The sequence below is a fragment of the Hemicordylus capensis genome, chromosome 6 (assembly GCF_027244095.1).
Source record: "Hemicordylus capensis ecotype Gifberg chromosome 6, rHemCap1.1.pri, whole genome shotgun sequence".
NCBI classification, from domain to species: Eukaryota; Metazoa; Chordata; class Lepidosauria; order Squamata; family Cordylidae; genus Hemicordylus; species Hemicordylus capensis.
In genome coordinates, this window is record NC_069662.1 from 101858849 (window position 1) to 101872300 (window position 13452).

The 13452-nt window shown below is 41.4% G+C and overlaps 1 protein-coding gene across 2 annotated transcripts in view; it reads right to left on the reverse strand.

Annotated features, from left to right (window-relative positions):
* Positions 1 to 13452, reverse strand: part of LOC128331673 (collagen alpha-6(VI) chain-like) — an 80566-nt gene that overhangs the window by 44050 nt on the left and 23064 nt on the right. For both annotated transcript variants that reach the window (XM_053265378.1, XM_053265379.1), the window contains exons 8-15: positions 12578 to 13141; positions 11128 to 11453; positions 10722 to 10800; positions 5371 to 5516; positions 5028 to 5120; positions 2173 to 2226; positions 1523 to 1594; positions 1360 to 1386 (exon numbers count right to left, since the gene is read on the reverse strand). In XM_053265378.1, the coding sequence (XP_053121353.1) occupies positions 1360 to 1386; positions 1523 to 1594; positions 2173 to 2226; positions 5028 to 5120; positions 5371 to 5516; positions 10722 to 10800; positions 11128 to 11453; positions 12578 to 13141 (1361 nt within the window). The remainder of the gene's footprint in view (positions 1 to 1359; positions 1387 to 1522; positions 1595 to 2172; positions 2227 to 5027; positions 5121 to 5370; positions 5517 to 10721; positions 10801 to 11127; positions 11454 to 12577; positions 13142 to 13452) is intronic.

Consider the following 13452-nt stretch of genomic DNA (forward strand, 5'->3'; position numbering starts at 1 on the left):
TGTAGCCAAAAATTGGTGGGACCATCAAATTGAAAAAGTTGAAGAAAATCAAGATGTAAAAATATTATGGGACTTCTGACTACAAACAGACAAACATCTGCCACACAATACACCAGATATAACTGTAGTCGAGAAGAAAGAAAAACAAGTCAAAATAATCGACATAGCAATACCAGGGGATAGCAGAATAGAAGAAAAAGAAATAGAAAAAATCACAAAATACAAAGATCTACAAATTGAAATTGAAAGGCTGTGGCAGAAAAAGACCAAAATAATCCCAGTGGTAATTGGCACCCTAGGTACAGTTCCAAAAGACCTTGAAGAGCACCTCAACACCATAGGGGCCACAGAAATCACCATCAGCTAATTACAAAAAGCAACTTTACTGAGAGCAGCCTATATTCTGCAACGATATCTATAACAACAGCAACAACATTGACAATAAAATTCAGCCATCCCAGGTCCTTGGGAAGGACTCGATGTCTGGATAAAACAAACCAGTCGATAACACCTGTCTGACTGTGTAAAATAAAATAAAATAATAATAATAATAATAATAATAATAACAACAATAAAAATATGGGTACTATATGGAAAGCATTTTTATACAGGCCCATACGCATGTCCCTGGGTGGTTCAAAATCTAAAATATATCTTCCATTAAGTAGGAATCTAGTTTTCTAAATTACTAATCATTGGGGAATTCTTGCTCGTTGACAATAACTCACTTCTGGCAAGACAAGAAGGTTCTAGGTCAGATCATCTATGATATTTCACCATATATGGGAATCCTGGATTCAAAGCCCCCAAAATCATGGACAGCATTATTTGAAATTTTAAAGCCAGGAAAGCCATCCTTAACTCATTAATTTTCAAACTGATGAAGCATTCTTACTGCTTATGAGTATGTGGCCATAATGAAGAAATTATGACAATTAAGAAAGTTATGCCACCCTGAAATCAGATTGAATTTCTATATCTTTGATTGGATTTTACCACAGGCTTCTGGTGGTTATTATGCCTGCAGTATACATATATCTGGAATCCCAAAATGAGAGGTGCACTGGAGAAGAGAATTCAAGTAGTTCTGAAAAGAGGGTTAAGTGCTCCCCTTTCCACTCAGCTCAAAATCTCAGTCTCCTAAGACTATTTTTCACATCCACACAAATAAAACAAACAAGCCCAACAGCAAATGGCAGGGCTTCATTACATTGATTTGCATATAATGCGTAGTTTGCTCCTTACTAACATTTCTCCCCCTGTTCTTTCCATTCCCTTATCCTGGGAACAGAATTCATAAATCCTGTAACACAAAGCAATAACCAAGAACTTGTTAAAGTAAATACTTTCATGCTGTACCTTTTCTCCTGCTTCTCCTCGTATCCCCTGAAATATTTGAAACAAAAGAAATATTTGAAACAACAGATACAATATTATGCAATAATGCAACAAAAATGAAAAAACAAAACAAAAACATAGTATATTAATGAGGTTCAAGTCAATGATATGGGAGTATTCTTACCTTCATCCCCTGACTGCCATGGCATCCTATATAGCCTTGCTTTCCCCGTTCTCCTCTCCCTCCATCAGGACCCTAAGACAGAATACGGAGGGTCAACATACTAAGATCATTCACACAAAGTGGTTGGGGCTGGGGGGAAGGCAGGAGCCTGCCTGCTTTCCTCCACATGATCTAAACCTGAACAGAGCTCCGCCATCCATGTGTCCAGATGAGCAGCATGGCAGCGAGTGGTGTGGCGGGTGGGAGGTGGAGGGAGGGAATTTGGGTTGTCAGTCAGCAAACAATGCACCACACAAACTGCATGGTGCGTTGGGAAATCTGCCTGCTGCCAGGCCTCTATAGTTAAGATGGCTGCCAGCAGCTTGGGAGCAGCTGCTGGCAGTCTGAGCACTCACACAACCGGGGAATGAAGTAGGAGGCACACACACTCATTCTCTTAACTCACCTTTAGCCCGGGTTTCAAAACAGGGCTGCCCAGAGGAGGAATGGTGCAATTGGAAGCAATCCTGGTGCTGCACATGAGCAGCCTTACCTGATGCAGCCCTGTTCTAGCTGGTTGTGTGAACAACCTTAATTAGCATGTTGCAAATATACAGTATGGAACTGTACAATTGCTACTGATGAATTAATTGGAAGGTTATATAACTTACTGGCAGTCCGTCTTCCCCTGAAGGGCCCCGAAGCCCATACGTCCCATTAGTTCCCTGAAAAGAAAATTGAAACGCAAATAAGAAGATTGAAATGCTGTGCAGAATTTAGAGGCATTCAGTCAGAGAGCCTTAAGCAGGAGTTGCTAGAGATTTACTAAAAGGTGTATTTGATAGCTGCCAACGTCTTTTATTTTTCAAATACATTTTTATTTCAGCTCATTAGTCATAAAGCAAGACCATTATAGAGTAGCAATGCTGATGAAAAAAATAGTATATCTTTGAATTCACCACAATAACTCAGAAAGGAATCAAAAAGTACGTTTAAAATAGTAAACTAAACAGAATGGTTACCCTGCAGCTTGATGAATCAACTCCTAATTTGGATGGCACCAGCAATAAATGTTCTTGTGCTTAATGTGGTAGAGTAGTTGACATAGTTCAGCAAAAGATACATTAGTAGCCCCAAAGCATGTTCATGAAATTTTGCAATTAGAAGTGATATAAGTTTCTGCCTAGAATCCTTGTACAAGGAACAGTACAGCAGGACATGAGCAAGTTTTTTGAGCACCCCACCCCCTTGATTTTTAGGTGATTTCATGGACATGATCCCCCTAACCCTCTGTTTTCCATTGGTTGCAATGCCTTGCCAACCGCAGGAACGTAACTGTCACAGTTGGTGAGGGACAACTGTACTCCAAATGTGGCCGCACCATAGATTTGTATAAGGGCTTTATAAAATTAGCATTTTACTTTTCAGTCCCCTTCCAGATGATCCCTAGCATAGAATTTGCCCTTTTCAAGCTGCCACACACTGACACTTTCAGTGAACTTTCTATCATGACTCCAAGATCTCTCTCCTGGTCAATCACCGACAGCTCAGACCCCATCAGTGTATATGTGAAGCTGGGTTTGTTTGTAAATGCATCACTTTACACTTGCTTACATTGAACCACATTTGCCATTTTGTTGCCTACTCACCCAGTTTGGAGAGAGCCTTCTGGAGCTCCCCTCAATCTGTTTTGAAATTCACTACCCTAAATAGTTTAGTGTCATCTATAAATTTGGCCACTGCTGCTTACCCCTGCTTCTAGATGATTTATGAATAAGTTAAACAGCACTGATCCAATACAGATCCTAGAGGGACCCCACTTCTTACTTCCATACATTGTGAAAACTTCATTGATTCCAACCCTCTGTTTCCTGTCCATCAACCAGTTACCAATCAACACACGAACCTGTCCCCTTAGCCCATGACTTCTAAGTTTACTCTAGACCCTTTGGTGGGGAACTTTGTCAGAAGCCTTTTGGAACTCCATGTATACTATGTCAACCAGATCACCTTTATTCACATGCCTGTTGGCATTCTCAAAGAACTCCAGAAGGTGATATAAGACTTGCCCTTGCAGAATCCATGCTGGTCCTCCTTCAGTAAGTCCTGTACTTCTATATGTTTTAAAATTTGGTCCTTATCTATGCTTTTCATCATAGAAACTTGCAGCACAAGTTAAGCAATTGGTCTGTAGTTCCCCAGATTCCCCCTGGATCCCTTTTTGAAAATTGGAGTTACATTAGCGTCTCTGAAATCTCCTTATCCTCCTTAATAGTCCCTTTCACACCCTCCTCATCTAAGGGTTCAACAGCATCCCTGGCAGGTTTTCTGCTTCTGATATATTTAAAGAAATTTTTGTTATTCCCCTCGACACTTCTAGCTATATGCCCCTCAAACTGTCTTTTTGCATCCCTTATTGTCTCCTTGCATTTTTTTTTGCCAGAGTTTGTTATTTTCTGTTCTCTTCATTTGGGCAGGACTTCTATTTTCTGAAGGAAGTCTTCTTCCATCTTATAGCTTCCCTGACCCTATGATTGTGATTTTAAATAAGTTCCATGCTTTCTGGAGTGATTTGTTAGCCATGCTTGCATACTCCTGGTGGTACCTTTCCTCCTTCTTGGTAACCATTCCAACTAGGCTTCTATTATTATTGTATAAGTTCCATGCTTTCTGGAGTGATTTGACCTTCCCGACTTTCCCTTTCAGCAACCTTTTTACCAGTCAACTCATTTTTGAGAAGTTTCAGAACAAAATTGAGCACAAACAGAGAAAGAATGAGATGGAAAACATTCACACAAAATGCTGGGCTTTGAAATGTGTTCCCTCTTGGAATAAGAGCCTCCCCATCTTTGGCAACTTTAAAAAAAGGTACTGAGGACACATTTGTTCACCCAGGCTTTTAATTAGATTTATTAGATTTTAATTAGATAGTTTTTATTGTTGGGTTTAAAATGATTTTAATTTTTTAATCATTTTTAATTTTGTTTAATTGGTATTGTTTTTGTTGTACACCACCCAGAGACGCAGGTTTTGGGTGGTATATACATATGTTAGTTAAATAAATAAATAAATAAATAAATAAATACAGACAGACATTTTAGAAAGATTGCTGATTTAAAAAAAGGGGGGGACCCAAAGTGTCTGCAACATCTGGAAATAATTTTAGAATAACTTATAAGACTCTCAAATTCTGTATACTGTATAATAATAATAATAATAATAATTATTATTATTAATAATAATTCGATTTCTATACTGCCCTTCCAAAAATGGCTCAGGGCGGTTTACACAGAGAAATAATAAATAAATCAGATGGCTCCCTGTCCACAAAGGGCTCACATTCTAAAAAAACACAAGATAGACACCAGCAACAGTCAGTGGAGGTACTGTGCTGGGGGTGGATTAAATTAAAAAGAAAAACAGGTGCTTAAATGTACTATGAAATTGTAAGTAGTGCATTTTTCTACCCAGACTACTCTAACTGTGATTGAAATCAAATGGTGCAAAATGAAGCAAGAATCCTTACCTTAGGTCCAACAGCTCCTCTTAGTCCAATGTAGCCTTCCTCCCCAATGCACTTGCAGAATATACAGCAGCATGTTCTCTCAGCAATGTCATCCTTGAATAGAGGAAATCACCATAGATGAAAACCTGTGCCTGGAATATGGTTGGAGCTCTGGCACTATTAAGCATCATAACCAGCACTGCCACATTGAGAGCAAATTTGCAGAGAAGAGGGATATACGTAAATGTAGTTAATAAGTAAACCACTGCACCCCATACTGATCACTTACTTGCTGATGTATTGATCCAAATAATGGAATAAAGTCTTGGTTCTTAATCTATTGGTCCATCTCTGATGAACTTACCGCATACTCAAACAGCCTGTTGGCAATATTATGCATATCAATAGTTAACTGAGTTGCATATTTGAATCCTTTTCCAAATTCAATGTTGAGAAGATCCTTAACATTGGTGGCTCCTCTCAGAGCAACAGTTATAAGTCCATCCAGTCCTATTGAAAACATTGATCATTATAAACATGTTTTAAATATCATTTTTTCTGACCATAATTTTTCACTTCCTTACAATGTAGGATTATTATACAGAAAACAAGTTCTAGTAAGAACTAATCTGCCTACTTTCCTTTCACTATCCCTACAAATGGACTAAATTTGGACTAAATTTGTTCAAATCAGTTAGGTGGCCCACAAGTTAGAGCTCTTGTGCCTCAAACGTTCACACGTCTGCCATCTTGGATTGGGTGGATGACACCCAAAATACACCATTGTATTACAAAATACACCATTGAGTTGTCCCTATGTTTCACTCACTACAACTGTACCAAATTTGGTTCATATTGGTTAGGTGGTCCACAAGTTAGCCCACTTGTTCCTCAAACATTTACATGTCTGCTATCTTGAATCGGGATGGATGACATCATCACAGACTATGCCATTAAGGTGTCTCTATGTGTCCCTACAGCTGTAGCAAATTTGGTTCAAATCGGTTAGGCGGTTCACAAGTAAGCCCACTTGCACCTCAAATGTTTATGCTGACATCATAACAAACTACGCCATTGAGGTGTCCCTATGAATCCCTACAACTGTGCCCAATTTGGTTCATATTGGTCCAGACGTCGCAACGTTGGTGGGGGGGGGCACACACGGCCAGACACATGGAAACACACATAGAATCCTTGGTGATCTCATAAGTCTACCGGAAAGTAGGTTAATAAAACGAAAGAGGTGAAGAATATATCAGTTTTCACATTTTATTTTTGCACAGCTCTAGCCTGGAATAAAGAGCTGGACACCACTTCCCTAAGGGATAAAGGCAACAAAATCACCGAGCTTTTTGAACTTGTCCCAAGTACTTTAGCACTTACAATTTGAGCCAAGCATTGCCAAACAGCTCAGGTCTCACTTGATGCAAAACCACAATTGATTAGGTTACAAATATGCATAAATGTGCCAACATACTATGGCTTCTGTTGATAGAGCTACAGAAGTCTCCTTTTATCTTGCTATGCTACATATCAAGTCCAATCCCTTCATAAGACCTTGCAGTTCCCAAAGCTGAAGTTAGAATTTGGGTTCTCATTATGCTTCCTCTCTATCTGCTACCATCTGAAAAGGTATTATTATCTGATGAGTGACATGTAGGGCTGCCCTGTTCCCCAGAATTTAGGGTAGCCCCCGGATTTTGGCTCCTCCACCCAGCTGCTAAATTCCACCGGGATTTACACAGATTTCAAATGTGCTGCCCGGATTTTACTCTGGATCCAAACACATAGGAGGGCAGAGAAGGAGGGGAATGTATACAAATCTGTCAAATAAACAAATAAATAAATAAAATGCAAATTAGCTGCTGCATAATTTGCATAATATGCAAATTAGGTCACCCAGATTTGGTAAGTTTGAAGATGGCAACCCTAGCGACATGGAAGCTTCAACTGAAAGCTCTTCTGTTGGGGAACCAACGGTATTGTGGCACCTGAGGCAAAGCACCATAATGTGGCCTTGCCTTGGTGGGGATCAGCCCCTTTTCAGCATGGACTCTTGCAAATTTTGAAAGTAGTGCAGGAAACAGAAAGGAGGGAAGGCTCCCAGCAGCCTCCTCCTCTCTCCTCATGCTTTTTGTAGACAAAGTAGACAAAGTTTGCATGGGACAGATATGTTCTGTAGAGCTGCTCTGATGGCAGTGGCAGGGTGCATCGTGCTACCTTGCTAGCAGCCTAGTAATCTGCTGCCTGAGGTACTGTTAGGAAGCCCATAATTGGGGCCCCATGTACACTCTCCTGCACTCCTAAAGAGACACACAGTCTGGATCTGCCAGCCCCCAGGAGGGTCTGAGAAAGAGACAGTGTCCACCACTGCAGCTAGGGCATCAAAAGGAAGGGGTGCTTCCCGCCTTCTAGGAGACTGAGCCGGGCACCCTGACACCCCAAAAAGGGCTTCCCTTCATGGAGATCCTGAGTGAGATCCCAGGCAGGGCAGCCATGACTCCCTCTCTTCTCACTCATGTCTCTGCATTCCTGATCTCTGTACTGATGTCAGCTTGGTCATGCCTCCTGGATACTCCCTTAATCCTCAGAGTCAATATTTACAACCTTCTCAGGAGGCTAAAACCTCCAGGTAATAGGTAACTATTCTGAAACCCATTGTTCTCCGCTAAAGATCACCCCCACTTACGATTAACGAGAGCAGTTCCTCTTCTACACATAGCACCAGTACACAAAGCACCTTTTTACTCTATCAAAATAGCCAGCCAAAACGCCTCCAACTTGTGCAGCCTCTAGGAGTCATCTCAGGGGTTGTAAACCCCTGCTTTTTCACCATAGCACCCTGCTGAGGACCCAAGATCTCCATTCCTTCATATCAGACAGACAGTACAGGAAGCCTCCCTTTCCTTCCTCTGCTCCCAGGAATTTCCCCTTCTCTCCCTGATTCCCCCTTCCGTGTTTGTGTGTGTGTGTGTGTTCGCGCGCACGCTTGAATGACCAACAAATTAGGCTAGGAAATTCTGTCTTTTACCAGTAAAGCTGGGGAGAGCAGTCAACTCTTCCCTCTGGGAGGCACTGGGGACAACTAATCTCATAGGATCAGGGCCACAGATCACTGTGTTCAGACATAAGCAACACTGATGGAGGCTGTGGCCATCCACAGGGAGGGCACAAATAGCCTAGGGCAAAGCCCAGAGCTGGATAATTTCCAGCTATTTTTCAAGCTGGGGCATCTGTCAGGTGTTCCTGAGTGGTCCTGCTTGCACATTCTTTCCTTACAATAAAACCCAAGCAGCTTCAAAACAGTTGTCCTCCTCCCACCATGGTCCCCAGCAGCATGGGGAACCACCCTTCTCTCAGGTTTTGACTTCCTGGTTCACAGCAGTCTCCCAGCATTTGCATAGCTCAGCCACTTGATCCATCCTTCACTGGAGAGCTGGCTGCCAACTCTCCTTCTACAATAAAACAAATCACTTCCCTCCTCTCCCTCCTACTGGCTTTACCCCACTTTCCCCCCATTCCCTCCCCAGGCCTGTTTCTTCTCTTTCACTGGACCCTTTGCCAGTTCCTCTCCCTGTCCTTCCACCGAGGTTTCTCCCAGTGGTTGTTCTAATCTGCTCCTGCTTCCTCCAGGAATTCTTTCACCAGCTCTCTCTTCTCCCCCCCCCCCCGCAAGTGTCTTTTGGTATTGTCCACCCTTTGCTCCCTTCTCTTCCACTGGCTCCTTTACCAACTCCTCTCCCCTTCTCTCCTCAGGTTTCTCCTGGTAATTTCCCCTCTCTATCCACAGTTCTTTTGCTGGTCCTTTTACCAGCTTTTCTCTCGTTTTCTTCCTGGATTTCCCCCAGGATCTTCCCTCCTCTGGTCCAAATCTCTCCCTTCCCTTCCACTGGTCCTTTGACTGGCTTCTATCTCTCCTTCTTCTCCAGTCCTCCCCTGCTTCAGAGTAGGCCCCCTCCCTCTCTTTCCCCAGCTCCTTTTCCATTTCCTCCAATCACTCCACTACCATCTTCATTCTGATTCTCTCACTCCTTCTCCCCGCTCTCTCCCTGCTCTTCAACCAAGTTTTCCCACTCACCAGATCACACATCACCACTTTCCTCCTCCTCATCTCCAGTAGCAATAAACATCAACCAGACACAGCAGAGGTATGTGTACTTCTTGCATGTCTACATAACGTGGGAATCCCCTCGCTAATACTAAAGTCAAGCCTGTAATTTTGTACTAAATAAAACAATTTATTTTAATTGAATTTTAAGCCTATCATGGTGTGTAGCAAATTAAAACCTTTGTTTCAGAGCAAGCTCACGTGAGGGAAAGAAATGCTAAATCATCCCTGATTTACCAGAATTTACCTGATTTACCTTACCAATCACCTGGCTAGGCTTCTCCGAAAACTCTTCTGTATTATTGGTAGGTTCAAATGGCTGTTGCCGCCACCCCTCTTATCAACAGAGCTTGAACCTCCCTGGACTTGGGGTGGAATCCCAGAGAAAACTCTCTTTATTTTGCTAGTGGATAAGTACATAAATCTTCCACATGCAAGCTTACAAGTGGTGAAAAAACTGATAGCTGCTGAATGTCTGAGGATGTGTTTGCATTAGAGAAAATCCCCCTTTGCAGGCCTTTTCTTGAGTTAAAAACCAACTTAGAGAGGCTTGTAAAAAGAGAAGAACTAAAAAAACCACCCCAGTTTTATTCAGTTACTACAGATTGCTTCAATCTGAGGCTTTCTCAGCTTTTATATACAGTTAAGAATACTTAGTAGGATTACAAAAATAGATTGTTTCAATGCACGCTGAAATGTTTATAGAGTCTTTTGCAACACCTTAGGTAGGATGGGTATACGCTAGTGTTTCTTATTTTTAATTGGGTTACAGGTAACACTAATAGAACAGTATCAGGAATATGCAGAAGCACACACACCAAAGAAATATAAGTTTCGAATGTGCAATCTGGCTAACTGTTCCCTATGCTGAATTCCCTTTTCCTTGAACTCATCCAATTCCTGAGGAGAAATAAGCTTCCTGCAATCCTTTCTTTTAAGGATCTACAGAGTTATTCCATTAGAGAAACCTCCATGCTGGCTTTGACCATAAGGGAGCAAACTCCATTGCCCCTCTCTAAGCCTTTCTGCACAAGCTTCTCTCCAACAGAGACTGCCCTTCTTGTTCCCAGAATTCCCAGCAACTGCTCTCTAGGTCCCACCCATCTGGTGTACTGATTGGTTTCCCTGGAGTTCACTAGTCTGTCAGTCAAGACAGAGTTCACTTCCGGTTAACTCTTTAGAGGGAGGAGAGGCTGGTCACTACATGGTGACTTTTTGGGAAGACTGCCTATTTTATAACCTCACTCAAAGGACCTGCAAGTGGGGTAAAAGGTCCCCCTGTAGCAGTAAAGTCTTGTCTTGCCTCATAAAAGGACCACCTGTTTTCTGTTTGCTGTCCTTTGAATTTTAAGGAATTTCTCCCTGAAGAGCTTTCTCAGCTGAGCCATTCTAGCACCCTGGATATGGTCCAAGGGTGCATCATATAGCTAACTTGCTGAAGCTAAGCAGGTTTCAGTTTGGTCAATGCCTGTATGGTAGACTGCTTCTGAATCCTATGCATGCTGCACTGAGTTGAATCATGGCATAATCAAGAGATAGAAGGACAATTCATAGTTCTGACTTACTTGGAATAAAATAACCACATTTTGATCTGCTAATTTACATACCATTTTTCCTAAGTTCATCAGATTTTTGTTCAAGTGCTTCTGCATCTTCATCCAAGCCATCAGAAAAAAGAAGTATCACCTTTACAAACCAACCAACAGACAAACAAACAAACAAACAAACAGGAAAAAGTAGATGAGACTAAAGCAGCGACAATATATGATTAAAATAGCAGTAAGATAGATAGATAGATAGATAGATAGATAGATAGATAGATAAAAACAGTAAAGGTCCATTCATAAAATGCTTTGATGGACATTTACCAAAGGGGTAATCAGATAGTTGGATAAACTGCTTACAGATAACACTGACATGATACGCCAAAGGAGAAATGCAATTCAATATTAAGCTCCATATTATGCATATGCAATATTTTATTACAATCTGTTGGGTATGAGAATAAATCACCTTGCTTCGCTTTTGATTGCCAGCCTGCTTTTGAAATTCTTTCCAAAGTATGTCCAAAAAATTGGTATTAAGACGAAATGGGCTGTCAATCACAGCTTTGCTGAGTTTCTCTAGAATGCTGTCATAGTTAGCTTGAAAGTCTGACAGGAAAGGTGGCATTGCCACATTGAACTGTGTTTGTGTTCCTTTACTGCAGCTCACAGGATGTACGGATGTAAGTTTTTTTATTATACCAGGAAGGTATTTTTCCAACTGCCCCTGGAGTAATAGTTCACCCGACTTTTGAGATGAGATGTCAAATCCCATAACAACATCCACAAAACACTCTGTTATAGGGGTGGGGAAAAACAAAGAAGAAGGTATAAGGAAGTTATAATGGAAGGAAGGAAGATAGTGATGAAAATCAAGCACGTTCTGGCAAAGTTGCTGCTCTGTTTACCCCTCAAGTTTGGTTACTTTTAGGTTTCTTGAATGATGCTTGGCTGAACCACTGTATATGTAAGTTTCCCTAGTCCATGATACATAATTCAGAATAGACATTATAGAATTAGATTTACCAGATCTCGGTAGCCATGTTGGTATCATGGAGTAAAAACACAGAACAAGGGGGAGAACACTTTGAGCAATCTATTCACACAACAGAATCATGTGATGAGAAGGCTAGCCCAAGAACTCTTATTACAATCCAAGAACAGTTGTATATATAATTATGCTATGTGTAATTTTTTTTTTAAAGGAGTTTTATGGGTATCTGGATTGTGGCCAATGGACTTCATGTGCCAATAAAACAGCAACAAAAGTTGCTATGATGGTGTGGTCATGTAATTAGAATAAAATGGTGAAGAACTCCAAATCCAACAGTGATCACGGGGCATGGGGGGACAGGAGAAGAAACACAGGAAGGAGGTGGATCGATGTGATGAGAAGACAATGAAACTGTAGGAGGCAGCAGGGGTGTAGCTAGGGGAGAGAGGGCCCGTGTTCACCCCTCTCCCCAGCAGCCCCTTGGAGTAAAGGAGATAATGAAGAAAATAAGGAAAGGTGGATCTGGGGGGCACTCAGGAGCTGGGGGCAGTGTTCCTTCTAAGGCGTGCACACGTCTTAGCTCACAAGTTTTTTTTATGTCCGCTCAGTTAATTTTAGATCCTGCTCAGGTTAAATCAGGAAGGCTCCATTCTGAACGCACATGCATACATACTGTCTTGATACTGCCACTCAGAACAAAATTCATTCCGCACACAGATGGAAAAAATTAGAGAGAACACTGGCGGGCAGGTGGGGGGGGGCAGGTTCTTTGAACCCATCCTCTCAATTATAGCGACACCCCTGGGAGGCAGCAAGACTGACTTGGAATTGGAAGGAATAAATAAGTATATTTTTATCCATAGTATCAATAGTGGATAGAAAGGATAAAGATGATTTAACATAGTTTTTATTGAATTGAACTTACCTGCTTTAACTTTTTCATCACACATGTGAGTAATAAGCTGTTTTTTAATATCCGGCAGCTCGCTGAAATCACCTGCTGTGAATTTTCTGTCTGGGGAATCAGTTATTTGTTGAAGTTTTGCCTGATCAATTTTCCCCACTCCTACTGCATATATATCCACACCTTCTATTCTCAGTTTCTCTGCTGGTTGAGAAATCTTGTCACGGGATCTTCCATCGGTGATAATTAGCAACCTTTGCGGAACATTTCTAGCTACTCTCCTTTTTGGTGATTTGAAGAGGAATGTAACTTCTTTGAGAGCGGCTCCAATATTAGTTTCCTTACTTTGCATTCTTGAAAAATTAGCAATTTTACCTATCAGTTCTGATTTGCTCTGATAATCACCCAGCTGGAGTTTTTCTTGATAATGATCACTAAATTGAGCCATACCAACTTGTATGTTGCCGTTATAAACAACAGCATTAAGGAATTCTTCCAAAAACACTTGTATTTTCTTAAAATCTTCTTCGGGTACACTAGGGGAGCTATCAAGCAACACAACAAGCTGTCCTCTGATTTTGCATTCTGCAAGTATAAAATAAAACATTTATCATTAATGCAGTATTGTTCCAAAGTTCAGAGAAGTACAGACAAGTGCTTGTTCCATAGAGGTTATAAGTTCCAATCCACCTGAAGTCAGATATGAAAAATTGGGTCCAATGGTCAGTGTTCCCTCTAACAGAGATTCCCAGACATTGTTGACTACAACTCCCATAATCCCCAAGCAAAGGCTTTTGCAGCTGGGGATGCTGGGAGTTATACTCAGCAACAAATGGGAATTGGGAATCCCTGTTAGAGGGAACACTGCCAATAGTCACACAAAGAGGAGACAAGTG